Source organism: Rutidosis leptorrhynchoides, chromosome 9, assembly GCF_046630445.1.
Source record: "Rutidosis leptorrhynchoides isolate AG116_Rl617_1_P2 chromosome 9, CSIRO_AGI_Rlap_v1, whole genome shotgun sequence".
Classification (NCBI taxonomy): domain Eukaryota; kingdom Viridiplantae; phylum Streptophyta; class Magnoliopsida; order Asterales; family Asteraceae; genus Rutidosis; species Rutidosis leptorrhynchoides.
The window spans coordinates 138328101-138349007 of record NC_092341.1 but is presented as its reverse complement, the minus strand read 5'-3'; the positions used below and the strand labels follow the sequence as shown (position 1 = coordinate 138349007).

The following is a 20907-nucleotide window of genomic DNA, read 5'->3' as shown; positions in this document are numbered from 1 at the left end:
TCGGTTACCAGGTGTTCACCATATGAATGATTTTTATCTCTATGTATGGGATGTGTATTGAAATATGAAATCTTGTGGTCTATTGTTACGATTTGGTATATATAGGTTAAACCTATAACTCACCAACATTTTTGTTGACGTTTAAAGCATGTTTATTCTCAGGTGAATACTAAGAGCTTTCGCTGTTGCATACTAAAATAAGGACAAGATTTGGAGTCCATGTTTGTATGATATTGTGTAAAAACTGCATTCAAGAAACTGATTTCGATGTAACATATTTGTATTGTAAACCATTATGTAATGATCGTGTGTAAACATGATATTTTAGATTATCATTATTTGATAATCTACGTAAAGCTTTTTAACAGGATTCGCGTTTACTAGATCTATCAACAGGATTCGCGTTTACAATACCCATGTAAATAGTAGTTACCAAGCTACAGGAAAATATGTCAGTGGTACAACTCAACGTAGAATATATTTTTAAGTACTTGTGTCTATTTTGTAAACATTTATAAAAGCAGCGCATGTATCCTCAGCCCAAAAATATATATTGCAAAAGCAATTAAAAAGGGAGCAAATGAAACTCACTTTTGCCTTGAAGGTATTTAATTTGACTTGGTCTCCGATAGATATCACGAACATAACCATATATATAATATATCAACATATTTTCTTTTTAAGTAATCGTTACATATATATATATATATATATATATACTTTTAATACTTTTAATATTTTCTTAGTCCGTAGTTAGCAGTCCGATGTTAGTGGTCCACAATTAGTTGCTTAAATAAAATAAATAAAGACCCCATCGTATTCGTATTGATCAGAATTAATCTCGACCCATGGTACCATGTTGTCAAATGACGTGTTGCGTACATAAAGTACCGTGTTGTCAAATGACGTGTTGCGTACAATCATGAGGTCTTATGATTAATCTTCTCGTGTTGTTTACGGGTGGTCCTGAAATATATAAAATCAAATCATAAGTAATTATATATAAAATATCATATTAATTAGAAAAGATATGATTAATTTACTTTTTCTCCAAATATTTTCGTAGCTAAACTAGCTTCGGATACCCAATCTTGTTTTAGTCGTAGTTTCTTCATTACAACTCCGTTTTTGTTGGTTCAACTTGCCACTTCCTTGGATCGAGTCAAATTTCAAGAATATGAACTTAAAATACCTTAGTTTGTATTCAAAATCATAGGTTATAGGTCAAACTTTGGTGAAACTTATGAAAGTGATCATTTTCCATCATAAAAACAACATTTAATGATCATTTTTCTAAAAATACTTACACTTTGAGTTAAACCATGAAATTTTTATGTGTTAACATATTCATAAGAAATATCATTTTTCCAGAACATGAACTTCCAATTCAAAGTTCAAGATGGTTTTTAATTCTCCAACCCAAAACAGCCCCCGGTTGCACTCCGACGACGTAGATTCAGTTTTTAAGATGTTCTTTGTAAAACCAAGTTATATCTTGTTAGGTTAGCGTATAATTATGATATATTACAGGTCTTGAAGTGTTTTAAAAGTCAAGTTAGAAGGATCTATTTAGTTTGTGAACAAGTTTGAAATCATTCAAACTATGTTCTTGTTGTTAAAATTTTATACCACAAAATAAGATAGATATATGATTATGAATTGAATAAGATTATGAACAAGGTTACTACCTCAAGTTATTTGGACAAAGTTACTGCAAAAGATAAGAAATAATCTTGGAATCAAAGAGTGGTGGAGTTAGATCAAAAGGTTGGAAGTAAACTTCTTCAAATGGGTGGTTATTTTGATATGTTCTTGAAAGAGTTTTCTTATGGTGTTTAAGGCTTGTAATTGAAGCTAAATGATGGGAAAAATGCTTGGAGATGATCAAGTATGAAGTTAGGAGTATTTTGAGAGAGAAATGAGGGTGTAGGTATGAGAAAATGGAGTGAAGAAATGGTGTTCATTTATAAAAACGTTTTTAGTTTATAAAGAAAGAAAAGGATTCCTAATTTTGTTTTCTTACTAATAATTCATACTACTTGACAAATTCTAGTTACCTCATATCTAGGGCAGTAATAATGTTAATTAGGATGTTGATTTGATGTGTATATACCAATAGTAAATACGTATAGAAGCTGGGTATGATACATGTACATATACCCTAGATATACGTATAGAAATCTTGAGGAAACGGAACGAGAATTCAAATATAGCTATCTTTTGTGAATATACTTATATTATTTTATGTATTTAAGTCCTTAAAAAGTGATTAAATATATTATATATACGATACATGTATAAGCATTATAGATTATAAGTATATATATCAAAGAATGTTACGTATAGTTATCGTTTTGAAAACTTAAGTTAGTAGTTTCAAAATATACTTATAACTCATTGTCATTAGTACACAATGAGATGTTAAACCATCCTTAGATCATGTTAAATATATATAAATACATATATATACACAAACGTATAATTATCGTATGTTATATAGTTCGTGATATCATCGGTCATATTGGACGGTCAAACGTTGTGTAAAACTCTTTTCAAAAACACAAGTCTCAACAATTTGGATTGCTTATCATGTTGGTATGGTTTAATTTATGTAAATATTAATCTCATAAGTATAATTTGGTCGGAAAATTCTGGGTCATTACAGTACCTACCCGTTAAAGAAATTTCGTCCCCGAAATTTGATAGAGGTTGTTATGGATAACAATAAAAAGGTTTTCATGACAAATATAAGGTGATAATGGAGTTTTATCATCATTGAGTAATGTAGATAAAATGATTTGATTATGCGAAGAATATAAATGAGACTATCGTAAAAGAGTGAGATGAGTAAAATATATTCGTCTTAACCGATGATGTAGTTATGATTGATTTCCGGTATTTAAGGGATTTAAAGAGAATCTTACATAATAAGATTTGGTTCTTTGGTGATTAAGGAAATCAGGATCTTCTTTTATTATATGCAATAATCTGTTTCGATTGCTCTGTCGGATATTTCACTATAAATTCACCCCTCCGTTTCCTTTTTTTCCACGACTCACACCTTCTATTCTTTCTCCCTTGATTCTTACTTTAAAGCATTCATCAATATGCTCCATCTAGTCCTGATTCTTGATATACTCCTAACTTTTATATCTGTCATTCTTCTTTTTCATCTACCACCAGAAGAATCTATTTACTTCTACTATACTCTTGTGTTTATAGTGTTTCTAATTCTCCCGTGTCTCTATATTGCTATCTGCATCGATATACACGGTTTGTAATTTCGGGGTTATTATCGGAGTTTATATTCTTCATTATTTTTCGGAGCTTCATGCTTTCGTTTTCTCTTCCCGTCTTCGAGTAATGAACATAGCTAATGCTCTAAGAAGAAAATGGTAATAGAACAATTTTGATTTGTTAAATTACCAGAATACCCTGGAGAAGACCGAGTCATCCAGAAAAATATTCTCTTGATATGTTTAGAGATTAGATAGAATGTAAGAGTCGTGTAAATGGCACATGATGACGATACTGTGAATCATCATGCTTCATTAGAAACTCGGCATGACTTACTGTAATATAATGACGTTGATCAAGTGTCATTATATTATACTAATCCATGCTTCAGTTCCCAACACTACTTCAAAACATTCATATTTTAAACTCGAAGGTTTCAGAATTTATAAACTAACACAGTTTCTTTTATGTTGCAGATATTACGGAGAGATAAATGATCTCAGATAAGAATAGTTGTGAAAATATCGCCAGAAATATGGAGGATATTTATAATAGAACATACGAGAATATCTTAGAATTTCTAATATCAATGGATGATGAAGAAGATTTTTCTGTGAAGGTTTAGAATGAGAAATAAGATGTTTGCTAACGATTTCAGCAGGCACAGAATCATTTGGATTCTTTGAAGGCAAACTTATTCTTTGTGATTTGTCCATGGCTTTCTTCATAGTTTCGCATAATTCGCTTTTCGGTACTAAATTTTCTATCGAGCGTTCCTAACACTCCTTTCTTTATCATCAAACTTTTAGCCATGAAGATCATCTACAACATGCTGCTTCATCAGCATTTTCAAAGTTAACTGATCTGGGTCATCGGTTATCAAACCGAGGTAGTTTCAGGAGAATTGTGTTTTTAGAATGATTAATCGCTGATGGTAATATTGTGGAATATAAAAGGTTCCCCAGTAACAATAAAGAGTACGCATATATATCGCGGTTATAATAAAGTTGTTTCGGATGAAAAGTCGGAGTTGACTTGCTGGTGCTGTGACAAAATTAGCTACTTTGGAAAGGGATTGCAAAACGATCTTCGGTAATAACAATGTCAAAGGAACTAGAACAGATACGTGTCAAACGTTTACTCAGTTTTCGAGGGTTTTTCAGGTGCATAACTATATGCATCAATCTTTTCTTCCGTAGATGAAGTGCGGTTGGTTTATCCTCTCGATTGAGGTGTTTTTAAGAATCATGATAGATTTGAACGCTGATTATAATCGTCGAGATACGATGAGGTTTAAGATGAAATCAAGTGGCAATCTTGAAGAAATGTTTAGTTTCATATGTAATAATCAATATTTTAATTGTCCAATGTCATTAGTCTACAGTCGATAGTCCACAGTAACAGTCCAATAATTCATATATAGTTTAATATATAATATACGAATTAATTAATACGTGTCGTGACCCGTATACGTCTCAGACTCGATCACAACTCAAACTATATATATTATTGTAGAATCAACCTCAACCCTGTATAGAGAACTCGATCATTACTGCATATAGAGTGTCTATGGTGATTCCAAATAATATATATAGATGCGTCGATATGATATGTCAAAACATTGTATACGTGTCCCGATATTTAAAGTGCGTAAAATAATTACAGAAATTAAATAACGATAAATAAAAGTGCGATAATTAAATTGCGATAAATAAACTACGATAAATAAAATGTAATCAGTTAGCTAGAAACAGTTAGCTGGAACAGTTAGCGTGGATTCTTAACAAAAATTTTCATAGTTAATTTGTTTGTTTCTAACAGATTTTATTTTGTCATATGTTTTCTTCATATGCCACTTGTTGGATTCTGGGAAGTCAAAATCCAAATATGAAATTGAATGAAAATGGTTATTCTACGGTGAACAGATACGTATATCGGTGGTTGTAAGTAGGATAGTAAATGACTATTGAATCAGCTTCGACGAATGTACAATGTAACTTATTAAGATGAAATCTAATTATTCCTCGGGTATTACCTACCCGTTAAAAAAAAAAATTTCACCATTAATATTTTGTACAAAAGAACTTTTAATTACAATCTTTATGAAAACATATATATATATATATATATATATATATATATATATATATATATATATATATATATATATATATATATATATATATATATATATATATATTTTTTCTTCAGATGAAATCATGAATTTAATGAGTTAATATGATATTAATCTCATTTGCTTTTCGGTTTGAGCTAGAATAAGAAATCTCTAAAACTTTTTGAAACCACATATCCTTTGCAGAATATCAATGAAGTTATGGATCAATACTTCATCGTTCATTATTGTTGGTACTCCTTGGTATTTATGGTGCGTATGATGTTGATGTTTGTGGGACAGATTATGATGTCGAGACGTATGATACGGATGTTGTTTGTTAGTGGTGATGATGGTATTGTTGATGTTATTGATGGTGGTGATGATTATGCTGCTGGTGCTGCTGCTGGTGTTTGCAACCTTCGCACCATGTTCTCCAAAGCCGTCACGCGAGCGCGAAGTTCGTTAACTTCTGCTAGTGCACCGGGACGATTGGCGGTTGGAGCGAGCGAATGAACAAGATTTGAAATATGGGATAGTATATAATCATGACGAGATACTCTAGAAATGAGAGAGAAAAATGGTGTTTCGAATAGGTTCGCCGGTAAGTGCTTCAGGTTCATCGCCAAGAGGGCAATTTGGTGGATGGAATGGATCACCTTCTTCTTGTCTCCAGTGATTTAGTATATTACAAACCCATCCCCAATTCATCCAGAATAGATGATGGGAAATTGGTTGATCCATTCCGGTGCGCTGTTTTCGGAGCCCGAATGGAAATCCATATCGACATAACTGTCGGAATCTGAAGAATTCGAACTAGATGCGGAATCCATCTTGTATAATGGGGAAAATGAATTTTTGGTATGGAATAGATTATAGGAGTTAGATTTGGTACTCTTCAATACATAATTTACATATGTATATATAATACCAAAATCCCATAAATTACAGAGAATCTTTGAAAAGGTATCAGTCAAAGTTCGCAATAACAGATATGCTAAGATAAGAATTCGTCTATACACTATCAATGCAGTAAATGCAGTAAAACGTGTCTAGACTTATGAATGATAAGCAGGTAATTTCCTAAGGATGATAAGCAGATGATTTCCGACTAGAAATGATAAGCAAAACTTTTGACATGTAGACACGGTCGAAGTCCAGACTCATTAATGCATCCTAACAATTACTAGTTAGACACACTAATGCAAGACCTGGTTAGCTACGACAACCTGGCTCTGATACCAACTGAAAGGACCCGTCCTAATCCACCTGGACGAAGTCATCAACATTTGGTCCCATTGCGATGATCGGCTCCAAGTAATGTACTTATATTGAGCAAATGCACAGCGGAAGACTTAATTCGTACCTGAGAATAAACATGCTTTAAAGTGTCAACCAAAAGGTTGGTGAGTTCATAGGTTTATCATAACAATCATTTCAATATGTTAATATACCACAAGATTTCATAATCATAAACATAATACACTCGCAAGTGTATGTAAAGCATTCTAAGTGGTTGAGCACTTGGTAACCATACTTAATATTTAATCAACGTCGCATATTCCCTTTATTATGAAATCTCACTACACCGTACCAAGTGTAGTCACCAAAACGAAGTACTGTGCAACCGTTGAATACTGGTTGTCTAGCCCGGTTGGGGTTGTCAGGCCCGATAGATCTATCAACAGGATTCGCGTTTAGAATACCCATGTAAATAGTAGTTACCAAGCTACAGGGAAATATGTCAGTGGTACAACTCAATGTAGAATATATTTTTAAGTACTTGTGTCTATTTTGTAAACATTTATAAAAGTAGCGCATGTATCCTCAGCCCAAAAATATATATTGCAAAAGCAATTAAAAAGGGAGCAAATGAAACTCACTTTTGCCTTGAAGGTATTTAATTCGACTTGGTTCCGATAGATATCACGAACCTAACCATATATATAATATATCAACATATTTTCTTTTTAAGTAATCGTTACATATATATATACTTTTAATACTTTTAATATTTTCTTAGTCCGTATTTAGCAGTCCGATGTTAGTGGTCCACAATTAGTTGCTTAAATAAAATAAATAAAGACCCCATCGTATTCATATTGTTCAGAATTAATCTCGACCCATGGTACCATGTTGTCAAATGACGTGTTGCGTACATAAAGTACTGTGTTGTCAAATGACGTGTTGCGTACAATCATGAGGTCTTATGATTAATCTTCTCGTGTTGTTTACGGGTGGTCCTGAAATATATAAAATCAAATCATAAGTAATTATATATAAAATATCATATTAATTAGAAAAGATATGATTAATTTACTTTTTCTCCAAATATTTTCGTAGCTAAACTAGCTTCGGATACCCAATCTTATTTTAGTCGTAGTTTCTTCATTACAACTCCGTTTTTGTTGGTTCAACTTGCCACTTCCTTGGATCGAGTCAAATTTCAAGAATATGAACTGAAAATACCTTAGTTTGTATTCGAAATCATAGGTTATAGGTCAAACTTTGGTGAAACTTATGAAAGTGATCATTTTCCATCATAAAAACAACATTTAATGATCATTTTTCTAAAAATACTTACACTTTGAGTTAAACCATGAAATTTTTATGTGTTAACAAATTCATAAGAAATATCATTTTTCCAGAACATGAACTTCCAATTCAAAGTTCAAGATGGTTTTTAATTCTCCAACCCAAAACAGCCCCCGGTTGCACTCCGACGACGTAGATTCAGTTTTTAAGATGTTCTTTGTAAAACCAAGTTATATCTTGTTAGGTTAGCGTATAATTATGATATATTACAGGTCTTTATGTGTTTTAAAAGTCAAGTTAGAAGGATCTATTTAGTTTGTGAACAAGTTTGAAATCATTCAAACTATGTTCTTGTTGTTAAAATTTTATACCACAAAATAAGATAGATATATGAATATGAATTGAATAAGATTATGAACAAGGTTACTACCTCAAGTTATTTGGACAAAGTTACTGCAAAAGATAAGAAATAATCTTGGAATCAAAGAGTGGTGGAGTTAGATCAAAAGGTTGGAAGTAAACTTCTTCAAATGGGTGGTTATTTTGATATGTTCTTGAAAGAGTTTTCTTATGGTGTTTAAGGCTTGTAATTGAAGTTAAATGATGGGGAAAATGCTTGGAGATGATCAAGTATGAAATTAGGAGTATTTTGAGAGAGAAATGAGGGTGTAGGTATGAGAAAATGGAGTGAAGAAATGGTGTTCATTTATAAAAACGTTTTTAGTTTATAAAGAAAGAAAAGGATTCCTAATTTTGTTTTCTTACTAATAATTCATACTACTTGATAAATTCTAGTTACCTCATATCTAGGGCAGTAATAATGTTGATTAGGATGTTGATTTGATGTGTATATACCAATAGTAAATTCGTATAGAAGCTGGGTATGATACAGGTATATATACCCTAGATATACGTATAGAAATCTTGAGGAAACGGAACGAGAATTCAAATATAGCTATCTTTTGTGAATATACTTATATTGTTTTATGTATTTAAGTCCTTAAAAAGTGATTAAATACATTATATATACGATACATGTAAAAGCATTATAGATTATAAGTATATATATCAAAGAATGTTACGTATAGTTATCGTTTTGAAAACTTAAGTTAGTAGTTTCAAAATATACTTATAACTCATTGTCATTAGGACACAATGAGATGTTAAACCATCCTTAGATCATGTTAAATATATATAAATACATATATATACACGAACGTATAATTATCGTATGTTATATAGTTCGTGATATCATCGGTCATATTGGACGGTCAAACGTTGTGTAAAACTCTTTTCAAAAACACAAGTCTCAACAATTTGGATTGCTTATCATGTTGGTATGGTTTAATTTATGTAAATATTAATCTCATAAGTATAATTTGGTCGGAAAATTCCGGGTCATTACACATAGGTATGTCACTCTGTAAATGTTCATCTACATCTTCGATACACGTTTGTTCATCCATGTCGAAAAAATCTCTAGGTGTCGCCTTGATCATAACTTTTAATCCTTTATGAACACAATCTGCAACATAAAATACTTGTTGTGCTTGAGAAGCTAGGATAAATGGCTCTTTAGGAGTCCTCAAATGGTCAAAATTGACTGTCGTATACCCATTCTCATCAACTTTTATACTTGATCCACTCGGGATCCAATCACAATGGAACAACACAACTGACCTTTCAACCGCATACTGCAACTTAACGATATAATTTATGACACCGTAGTATGTTACATCTCCCACGATAGGATTGTTATCTCTAGCACTCACTAAGCTATTTGTAATGGCCGCAAGCATGACTCCACTGTTCTGTGTTCTCCTATTCTTTTCTAGATGTTTGTTGTGAAATCGATAACCATTTATGACATATCCGTTATATTTCTTCACCTTCTCATCTGGACCACTTGCGAATTTCCTTATATCTGCAGTGATTCTATTATCCCCTATAGCATGTAGAGCCTTAACCTAAAATGGTAGCAGATAAACAAATTGATTTTATAAGAAAAATATTTACTATTATCTCTTAATCTCTAAACAAATCACCCATCGCAGCTGTTAAAAGAAAAAAAAACATGAAGATGCTTACTTGTTCATGAAACCAAGATGCAAAATTATCACTATGCAATTGTTGTATCTCACGCTCACGTCTTTTCCGTTTACCCTGACGAGTGCGAGTAACTGCCAGATGTTCTCTACAATGTCAAAAAAACAAATTCATAATTACCACAATTGCAGAAGGTAAGATATATAGTTAGTTAAAGTCACAAGTTATAATAAAAACACTTACGTTCTTAAGAATTCAATTTCACTGCAATTGAACAATACACAAGAATGTGCTATAGCCAAATTGTCTTGGTCAACTGTTTCCATTTGTGAAGCACCAATGAGGCGACCTGACATACTAAAGATCGGTAAAACATCTTCATCTTCATTACCATCAACCTGATAATTTCAACCTTTCTTATTATGTACAGTTTCGACATCACTCGATAGGTATAGTGAGCAAAATGACAAACACTCATCAGCTAAATACCCTTCTGCAATTGAACCCTCGGGTTTACTCTTGTTTCGGACGTAAGATTTTAATGTAGCTAAATATCTGAGTGATCAAAAGACACAAGATAATGTATAATTAAATATAAGTAAATAAATTAAGTTTTAACTAAAATAGAAATGCACACCTCTCAACTGGATACATCCAACGATATTGAATCAGTCCTCCTAATTTGGCCTCTGTAGCAAGGTGAACCGAAAGATGAACCAGTACATCAAAGAATGATGGTGGAAAAATCCTTTCTAAATCACGAAGGTTTTTACAATATCATGTTCCATTTGAACCAAATCATTTGGATTTAGAACTTTTGAGCATAACTGTCTATAGTACCGACATAGCTTCATCACAACATAACGGACATGCTTAGGTAAAACATCTCGTATGGCCACTGGAAGCAACTGTTGCATCAAAATATGATTATCATGACTTTTAAGGTTAGACATTTTAGGAGGTTTTAGCTGAATGCATCGAGATATATTAGCTGCATAGCCATCGGGAACTTTCACACCCTTAAGAACCTCATAAAATCTTTCTTTTTCATTTTTAGACAATGAGTAACAAGCTGGTGGCAAATACACTTTCTCGTTTGGTAAATTTTGAGGATGAAGTTCCTTTCTAATACCCATTGCTTTTAAATCACAACGTGCTTTTAAATGATCTTTGGTTTTTTTGTCTATATTCAGTAAAGTTACTACGACATTGTCACATACATTCTTCTCAGTATGCATTACATCTAAATTATGGCGTATCAAGTTTTTTTCCCAGTAAGGTAACTTAAAAAAGATACTCCGCTTCTTCCAGTTATATGGTAGATCTGGATTATCCTTAACAAGTTTTCCAAATTTGAACACACGACCATTTAGCTATTTAAGGACTTCTGCCCCCGTTAAATAAGGTAGTGGTATTTCTAGGTCAGTATGTCCCATGAAGCAAAATTTTTTGCCAAAAGTTAAGCATTGTGATATGGTATATTTATGACAACAAGGACATGAAAGTTGTCCTTTAGTGCTCCATCCTGATAGGTTCGCATATGCAGGAAAGTCACTTATCGTCCATAACAAACCAGGACGCATATAGAAATTAGTCTTTGTTGATGAGTCATAGGTCATTACTCCAGTATCCCACATCTCCTTAAGCTCATCCACTAATGGTCTCATATAGACATCTATATTATTACCCGGAGCACATGGGCCAGGTATAAGTAAAGTTAGCAAGATGTATGGTTTTTTTCATGCACAACCATGTAGGTAGATTATATGGTATCAATACTACTGGCCATGTACTATGCGAAAGATTCTTATTTCCAAAAGGGTTAAACCCATCACTTGCTAAACCTAGCCTAACATTACAAACATCTTTAGCAAATGCAGGGTTAATGGAAACGAATGTTTTCCAAGCAGGTGAGTCAGCTGGATGCCTCAAAAAATCGTCTTTCGTACGACCCTCTTCATGCCATCTCATGGTGACTGCCATTTTAGGTGACATAAAAAATCTTTGCAGCCGGGGTATGAGCGGAAAATAACGTAACACTTTTGACCCAATCTTCTGACCATTATCATTTGCTGTGTTAGACTGATCATCTTCATTACCTTGTCTACTTTCTTTATATCTTGACTTGTTACATATGTCACATTTTGTTTTATCCTTGTTTTCTTTCCAATACAACATACAATCGTTTTCACATGCATCAATTTTCTCATAACCAAGCCCCAAGTCTCTTATTATCTTCCTTACTTCATACAAAGACTTTAGTATGGTAGCATCAGGGAAGGCTTCCCTCACTGTATCAAGAATCATATTGAATCCTTTGTCATTACACTTACCAACACACTTAGAATGGCATAGTCTGATTATAAAAGAGAGTATACTGAATTTTTTACATCCAGGATAAAGTTCTTTCTTTGAATCTCTCAATACATTATAAAACCATTCAGCATTTATGTTTGGTATACTTAGATTCTCATTTTCTTCTTCATCATCACTAAACCAGTGGAAGGCGCCTTGAACCAATCCACTCATATCATCTTCGGCATCCATCATAGGACTATCAAATTGTTTGGTAACAGCAGCTGGAAATCTATACCCTTTCATAAACCCAACACATATCAGATGCGTTTTAGCATCATCCCGCTCAACCCATAACATGTCCCGGCAGTCTTTGCAAGGACATGATATCTGACCATTCATGGCTTCTATTTTAAACATATAATCAAGATATTCATCTAGTCCTTTTTCGTACATTTTAGATTCTCTTGTGAAATACAACCAACTCGAGTCCATAATAGAACTGTAGTAAATAAAACAGATTTATTGAATCAGTTGTTTATACATATAAAAGATTAAAACACAGTTACAGATTCGTACATCTCAGTTATATCAAATTAAACACAATTATAGAATTACTTATTAAAAAACGTTCATATAATCAGTTTATTATACATAAGATATGTAACCTGGTGGAGTGCAGCGTCTAAGAAAGTAAGAAAAATACAGAGTAAAATAAATTATTCTGGTAATTGAAAATAACCTGGTGATCCAAGTGCAATTCGAGATGTAAAGAAACCAGAGTCGCATAAATTCGAGAAGTGAAGTGATTCAATATAGAAGGAAGTCTTAAAGGATAAAGCGTAATTGAAATTGATATTGATATATTCATTGAAATCATATGATCATATGGAAAAATAGTATTATTAATTATTATTTATTTATTTTTATAGTATAAATCATGAAGATATATCTGATTTTATTAAAATGTATATATGTATATAGTTTTAACAAATATATATAAAAAAATAGAAAAAAATTTATCTAACAAAAATAAATAAATAAATAAATAAATATATATATATATATATATATATATATATATATATATATATATATATATATATATATATATATATACACACTTAAATATCTTTTATATACATTACCTTTTTCAAATATATTTAGTTTTAACAAAATAAATAAAATTATGTAAATTTTTTAACATATAGTTTTTATTTATAAAATATTTTGATATATAAATTACTTTTAACCTATACTTTTCTTTACACTACAATTTTATCATAGGCATATATACATGTATACATATAGATAGAGAATGCGAATTTAGTGTTTAGGGTTTAGTTTTGAAGGTTATGATTTAGGGTATAAGATTTGGGGGTTAGGGGTTATAGTGTTAAATTTACTGTTTAGTGTTTATGGGTTAGGCTTAAAAGGTTAATGTGTTTTTAGTTTGGGGTTTAAATGGTTAATTATATAAGATTATGATAATCTTTAGTTTATAGTTTAGGATATTTAGTTTAAGGTCAATAGTTTAGGGGTTGGGGTATATATACGGCTTAGGGATACTGGTCTATGGTTAGGGCTTATGAGCCCGTTCATGATGGTTTACAAGTTATGTTTTAGCTTTTGGGGTTTAAGTTTATTAGAATTTTATGGTTTGATGTATATATTGATTCAATTTAGTGTCCAGGGTTTAGTTTTAATATATATAATGGTAATTAGGACTTAATAATTAGATTTGGGGGTTAGGGATATGATTCGGGCTTACGGCCCGGTTAATGGTAATTAGGATTAGGGATATGAGTAGGGCTTATGGCACAGTTCAGGGTTTACGAGTTATGTTTTAGACTTTAGGGTTTATGTGTTGTAGAGTTTTATGGTAATAGGTATTGATCGAATTTAGTGTTTAGGGTTTGGTACTTTAATGGTTATGGTTTAGGGTATAATATTTGGGAGTTAGGCCGGGGTTACAGTATTAAATTTACTGTTTAGTGTTTATGGGTTAAGCTTTAAGGGTTACTGTGTTTTGAATTTGGGTTTAAAGTGGTTAACAATATATGATATGATCATTGATCTTAGGTTTATATATGTTTGGGATTTTTTACTTTAGGGTTAATAGTTTAGGGGTTAGGGTCAATAGTCTAGGGTTAGGGCTTACAGGCAGGTTCATGGTTTACGATTTATGTTTTAGAGTTTAGGTATAAATGTTTTATTACAATTAGTGTTTTATGGTTTGAGCTATTGAGTTTAGTGATTAGGGTATAGTGGGCTTTAAGGTATATTAGTGATCGGTACACACAGATATAGTGGTTAGGTTTTATGGTTTGTACATGTTATCAGTATGATCGGTACTGATTACAGGGTTTTGATTTTGTAAGTAATTAGTATATATACACACAGATATAGCCAACATATTGGTGAACGGTCGTATAGCTTAAATTTATCAATTATTTATTACTTAAACTAATGTAAAATATTTCATACACAGTACTATTCTCACAGTGTCTAAGTAACTTACTATCATAATTCACGATTCATTATTCAAATTAACTTCTTAATCACTTAAAAAATTAAAATTAAATGGCTTGTCAAATATATTTACTAAGTATTTAGATTAGATATGTGTCCATTTCTTATATAAACTTAAAAATATAATATTAATGATATTGTTTACTTATATATATATATATATATATATATATATATATATATATATATATATATATATATATATATATATATATATATATACTTATACTCAGATATATAAATATAATTATATAGTTTATGCTATAATTTATAATTAATCACGGTAATATTTATATTTATATATATTTAACAATTATTCAGATTGAGATATATCTTCCAAAAATAACTGCTATTCACAATACCAAGTCAATGCCACCAGTTATTCAAATGCAAAATTCACGGAGATCTCTTCAAACCCTAGAGATTATTGAAAAAATTGGGATTAGAGGTATTATTTTCATTGAGTTACACTTAAGGCGCCAAACGAAATGAGGATCAATTATAAATCATATTAACCTCTTTCAATTCATACCGTATTTTACCAAAGATAGTATCGGTGAGTTCATTGTCGATTCATTGTAAAAAAAAAGGTATGTGATTACGGATCCTCGATCTAGTTGCTTATTGTAAATCTGTTTTTGTTCGTTTAAACATAATTATGTTTGATTGTTTATCTATCTGTTGCTAACAGTATCATATATATTGATTTCAACCATTTTATTGTTTAAACATTGATCCGTTTTGTTTTTCTAATCTGTTGATAATAACTCTGTTGGAAATCTATTTTCTCATTAATATGATTATATGAAACATTATTTCGTTAATTTAATCATGTTAAAAGATGACATTTATAACTTTATGTCTTGCAAACAGATTTCTTCTTTTTTTTTTGGTTGAAATTCATATATTATTAAAATTTTGTTCAAGATATATGCAGTATCTATTGTATATTTATGTTCATAATATACTGCTGTAAATCATACAGAGCTGCTTGTTTTAAAATGTTGTTTACATTGATGTTCCAATCTACTATAATAGGTTTTACATTATATAATTTCTGATTATTATTCTATACATCGTTCTAGTTTTTTACAATGGAAAAGAATAACAAGTAAAGAAAATATGTTACGTCAGTGTCAAGTATGCCGCAGTATGAACAACTCAGACGAAAGAGGATGGCAGAAAACCAAGCAAAACTAACAGCTTTGTCAGCGCTTGCCACTGATCTAAGAAAGAAGTCAGGTAGTGATAAATAAAAAAAAAGGAAACAAAAGCAATTAGATACTACAGGAAATGATGAAGACTATATGCCTGATTTCATATCTGAAGATGATGATAACCAACATAGTGAAGAAACTGCTAAAACAGTTAGAGCTTCTAAGAAAGTATTGTTTACAAACTAAGACAATATGTTACATTTTTTAATAATGTTCAATGACATTTATATTGATATAGAAACAGCATACTAAATCCATTGCACCCACCTACTCAACAAGACAATCAAATCTTTCAAACAAAAGAGTTGTTGTTGATCCTAAAAGCTCCCGTGCGTTATCATCTCAATCCGAAATGACAAAGGGACAAACAAATGCTACACTGAGGGCAACAAAGAGTAGCATCGAAGATTTTGAGCAAGGCCTCAAAAAAATTCTCAACAAGTTGATAAGTTTAAAAAAAAACGGAATACATCTAGTGAAATAGTCACAAAGGGTGAGTTGATACTTAGATGGTACACACATTTTATATATGATGAACATTGGTTAATATCACAGTTATTGGTGAAACTCATAAATTGTATGTATGTACAGATAAGAATGCAGTACCTGTTTTTGAAAAAGTGATTATTCAGTGGACACAGGGTTGAGAGATCATGACTATGATGATGATGATGTTACTCTTGAAGATGTTAGAGATGATGAAAATGAACAGAATTACAACAATGGAACTTATAATTATGACGACGACGATGATGAGTTTGTAGTTTATGACTTTCGCAAACCGGAAACAGAAACATGTTTTGTTGATATACTTGAATGAAGTTTTATTTTCTTCCTAGTATTATGTATTTTAATTTTCATTATCACTTTTTACTATTACACAAATTACTATTATTCCAATACAAAAGTGATTAACAATAAAGATGAGACAGAAGCTGCCGTTCGGAATCCACAAAGAAACAGTGAGTCGGGTAATTTTTTGTTTTGTTTGTTTTATTTAATGGAACGTGTTGGTTATATGGTATATTGATTATCGTATAAACTTGTATTAAAAATCATGATCTCTATTTTTAGGTCGAGTGGCAAAAACCTGGCTGTCGAATTAATATTGAAGTTAATAGCCACGGTCAACCTATCAATGAAAATGCTAGTAAACTCACCCATGCCCTGGGAACCATTGCAAGGAGTTGTAAGCATTGTCCAATTTATTTACCATGGACTAAAGTTTCTGCCGAAAATAAGCAAAAGATGCTTCAACATTTAAGGGTATTAAATAATATAAAGTCGTATTCACATCTTAATGACATAATATGTTTTAATTATATCAACTGATTTATTTTGTATCTAGAAAAAGTTTGTTATTCCCGAACATGCTAATACTTGGATGCTCAAATCAATTGGGAGGAAAATGAAAAACTGGAGGGCAAGATTAAAGAAGAAATACTGGGATTCAGAAAAATCATTTAAGAAGCAAGTAAAATCAAGTCCTCCAGAAATGCAGAGAGATCATTGGAAGCTACTTGTAACTTATTGGAATAATGAAATGGTTAAGGTATGAAAAAAAATTCACAAGCTAATAATATTATTTGCTTACAAAATACGATATTTACAATTACTATTTCAGGAGCTAAGTTCGAAAAATAAAGCAAATCGGGACAAAAAGAAAATGTTGCAGCTGACCGGTAAAAAGAGTTATGCACGTATACGTGCAGAGATAAAGGTAATTTTGAGGGGCAATCGTTACTATAGTATTAGGATATCAATTATTTGTACTTATTTTTTTATTATTTTATTCTAACAGGCTAAAGAGGGAAAATCTCCAACTCGAATGGATATGTTTCGAAGGTGTTTTTCCAGAGGAGGCAATACTAAAAGTGATGCAGCTAAAATCGCAATTGTAAGTATTAATATAAATTTAGATTGCAATATAGTTGATAGATATATATATATATATGTAGTGCAGCTGTAATTATCATGTAATGGGCATGATGAGACTTGTTTCTAGGGATATATCTTATTATGTAAATTACAGTTAATCAACACGTCATGGCCATTGTCACACTGATCACACATGTTAGTAGGGATTGATCTTTTTGTGTATATAACTCTTGTATTATCTAAATTAATACAGACGAACATGGAAGAGCTAGCTAAAACACTGCCTGAAGGTTCAACTGATAAGCCTGGTCTAGATGATGTTTTTTCCCAAGTTATGGGTAACAATAAATATGGTGCAGCAGATATGTATGGATTAGGTGTTCGAGCTTCCGATCTTTGGGGTAAATTATCAAGTCGTAATGTTATTTGTATGGAGAACATTCAACTCAAGTCAGAGAACAAAGAACTTGCTGAAGAAAATGTACATCTGAAAGAACAGTTGGCAAGTAAGGATGGTTCAGTTGTTGAAGATAGCACAACACCACAGGGCCTCACTATAGTCAATGTTGCTGCACTTCTTAAGGTATTATTCTATTTAACACCTTAATGTGTTTGATATTTACCTTTAACATTCATAACTGCTTATTGCATACTTATTTCTAGGTTGGATATGAAGTTTTTTTACACAATATACTTAACCCTAGCGAGAAGGTAGGAAAAGGATGGTTGAGGACCTTGGATCCAACTGCGGTAATTGGCGGTGTAGAGATTGGAGATGATTGGTGTGGGGTACATCTTCAACATGTCCTTAAAAAAGGTGCTGATGTGGTTAGGCCATTTGATCTGATTAAGAAAGTTGAAGATGCTACGAGCGTAACTATCACGTGGCCTTCTACGTTCATATCGGTATGTCTATCATAAATTTTTGATAATATTAATTTTTATATATAACATGCACTTTTATGCTTATAAATATATGAATATTTTTTTTTGTAGGTGGTACCCTTGAATTAATAAAGATGTGTTGATCGAAGACGTTCTTCGTTACTTTTTGTTGTTTTTATTTTATTTGTCGAATGTTATTTTAGTATTGGTATGTTGGATTATCTATGAATTTTTTATGTTTGGTGTTTTTCAATTTATGAGTACAATTTATTATAATATGATTATGTTTTATTTTATAATTATTTTTAATAGAAATTATTAATTGGATGTCGAAAATTTGAATTAAATTGAATCAGGCCCGAATATATGGATCCAATAATCCGATCCGGGCCCAAATAATTAACCCGATCCGAATACCTGATTCGTAAAAGAACTCGAATCGGACCCGAATATCCGAATCGAATCCTAATATAGAAACCTATTCGGAATTACTATGACTTGAAAGGACTCATTTTGTGGTTTTAATACTATCACTTGAAAGGACCTCATATTGTCTAACAATACAATTGTTTTAGGACTTTTTTTGTGATGACCCGAAAAATTTCGACTTATTTAAACCAATTCTCTATACGATTTATTATTTTGACACGTTAAACAAAGTCTGTTAGATTGAGTCTCAAAATTTTAGAACTGTTTCATATATACAATTACCTTTGACTACTCTCGATGATTCATGAACAATTATATGTATGTATATATATATATATATATATATATATATATATATATATATATATATATATATATATACAAGTAAAAATGACTTTCCTACAGTAAAACACTATTTGCTATAGTAAAAATGACTTTGCTACAGTGCAACCGACTTTGCTACAGTAAAACACTATTTGCTACAGTGAAATCGTACTTTGCTACAGTGCTACATTAAAACACTATTTGCTACAGTAAATACTATTTGCTACAGTAACACTGAAAACAAAAAACACTAATAAGGCGGCCATGCGATCGCATGGCAAAAACACTGAAAACTCATGCGATCGCATGAGCTACAGTAAATGGAAAAGTATTATAAATACGCCAGTTTTCTGCTCGTATCAACACATCCTTTTTTCTTCTTCTGTAATTTAAATTTATATTTATAATTATAATTTTAATTTTAATTTTAAGTTTAATAATAATAAAAGTATATTCGAGGGTGTTTTAATTCGGGTTTCAAACCGCTTTAAGCTAAGGAAATATTGGGTATTGTTCGGGGTATTGTTCTTGAATCCAAGGCCAACCATACAGTCGTCTACCATCATTACGTCTACGCAATTTGCCTACAATATTGAGTCTCAATATTGAACTGTGAGTTATAGATCCCTTTTTAAATACTTTAAATATTTTTGGGCTGAGAATACATGCAATTTATTTTAAACGCAATAAGACACAAGTACATACTAAATTCTACACTGAGTTAAACCGAAAATCCCTTAGCTTTGGTAACTAGTAGCTGCCAGTACATAGGATATGGACTGGTGGGCGTGAATAATTTTATATGGATCCATAGGGCTTGACATCCCCGTCCGAGCTAGAGCGCTAGCCTTTTAACGGACGTATGTTATTTGAGTTTATGACACATTGGTTTACGTGTATTAAAGAGAATGGGTAATTATCCTTATAGCGTTAAGTTTAGTTACCAGGGTGCTCTGTTACGTAGAATCTATTGATAAACTTTTGATGAAATCTTGTGGTCTATCATTATATATTTATGACTCGAGCAATTAAACCTATAACTCACCAACATTCGTGTTGACTTTTTTTTATCATGTTTTATTCTCAGGTCCTTAGACTGCTTCCGCTGTGATATGCTTGTTGCCTGCATGGAGTCTCTCATGCTTTGTATAAAGTTTATTGCATTCTAAATAAAACTGTGTTGTGTAATAAATAATTGGACTGTGATGTCAACCTGTAAATTAAAGACTTATGTATTGTGGGGTTTTGCTTATACCTAAGCACTCGCCCACATGACTATGACTTTTTATGTTTAGAAAGTCACGTATTTTAATGAATGCAATATTTTATCAAAACGTATCATATAGAGGTCAAAACCTCACTGTGGAATCAATGATTAACGTGCCGCGTCAATAGCGATTTTGATGGGTCGTTACA

At 31.5% G+C, this 20907-nt stretch overlaps 2 protein-coding genes across 2 annotated transcripts in view; one reads left to right on the top strand and one right to left on the bottom strand.

Annotated features, from left to right (window-relative positions):
• The window catches only part of LOC139868402 (uncharacterized), a 29201-nt gene extending 16519 nt beyond the window's left edge, over positions 1-12682 (bottom strand). The window contains exons 1-8 of the mRNA XM_071856736.1: positions 11725-12682; positions 11505-11606; positions 10797-11114; positions 10569-10683; positions 10404-10486; positions 10175-10313; positions 9974-10079; positions 9291-9852 (exon numbers count right to left, since the gene is read on the bottom strand). Coding sequence (XP_071712837.1) covers positions 9291-9852; positions 9974-10079; positions 10175-10313; positions 10404-10486; positions 10569-10683; positions 10797-11114; positions 11505-11606; positions 11725-12682 — 2383 coding nt within the window. The remainder of the gene's footprint in view (positions 1-9290; positions 9853-9973; positions 10080-10174; positions 10314-10403; positions 10487-10568; positions 10684-10796; positions 11115-11504; positions 11607-11724) is intronic.
• A 4216-nt stretch (positions 12683-16898) lies between these two features.
• On the top strand, positions 16899-18998 carry LOC139868401 (uncharacterized). The gene is made up of 9 exons (XM_071856735.1): positions 16899-16937; positions 17050-17241; positions 17324-17527; positions 17600-17695; positions 17777-17872; positions 18107-18436; positions 18517-18759; positions 18850-18852; positions 18942-18998. The coding sequence occupies exons 1-9, from the start codon at positions 16899-16901 to the stop codon at positions 18996-18998; spliced, it is 1260 nt and encodes a 419-aa protein (XP_071712836.1).
• Positions 18999-20907: the final 1909 nt, after the last annotated feature.

What these genes read in the sequence shown, in the direction of transcription:
- LOC139868401 (XM_071856735.1), top strand. Translation starts at nt 16,899, where the DNA reads ATGAGACAGAAGCTGCCGTTCGGAATCCACAAAGAAACA. An exon ending in GGAATAATGAAATGGTTAAG is followed by an intron (nt 17,528 to 17,599) that starts GTATGAAAAAAA and finishes TTACTATTTCAG; the next exon opens with GAGCTAAGTTCGAAAAATAA. An exon ending in GTATACGTGCAGAGATAAAG is followed by an intron (nt 17,696 to 17,776) that starts GTAATTTTGAGG and finishes TTATTCTAACAG; the next exon opens with GCTAAAGAGGGAAAATCTCC.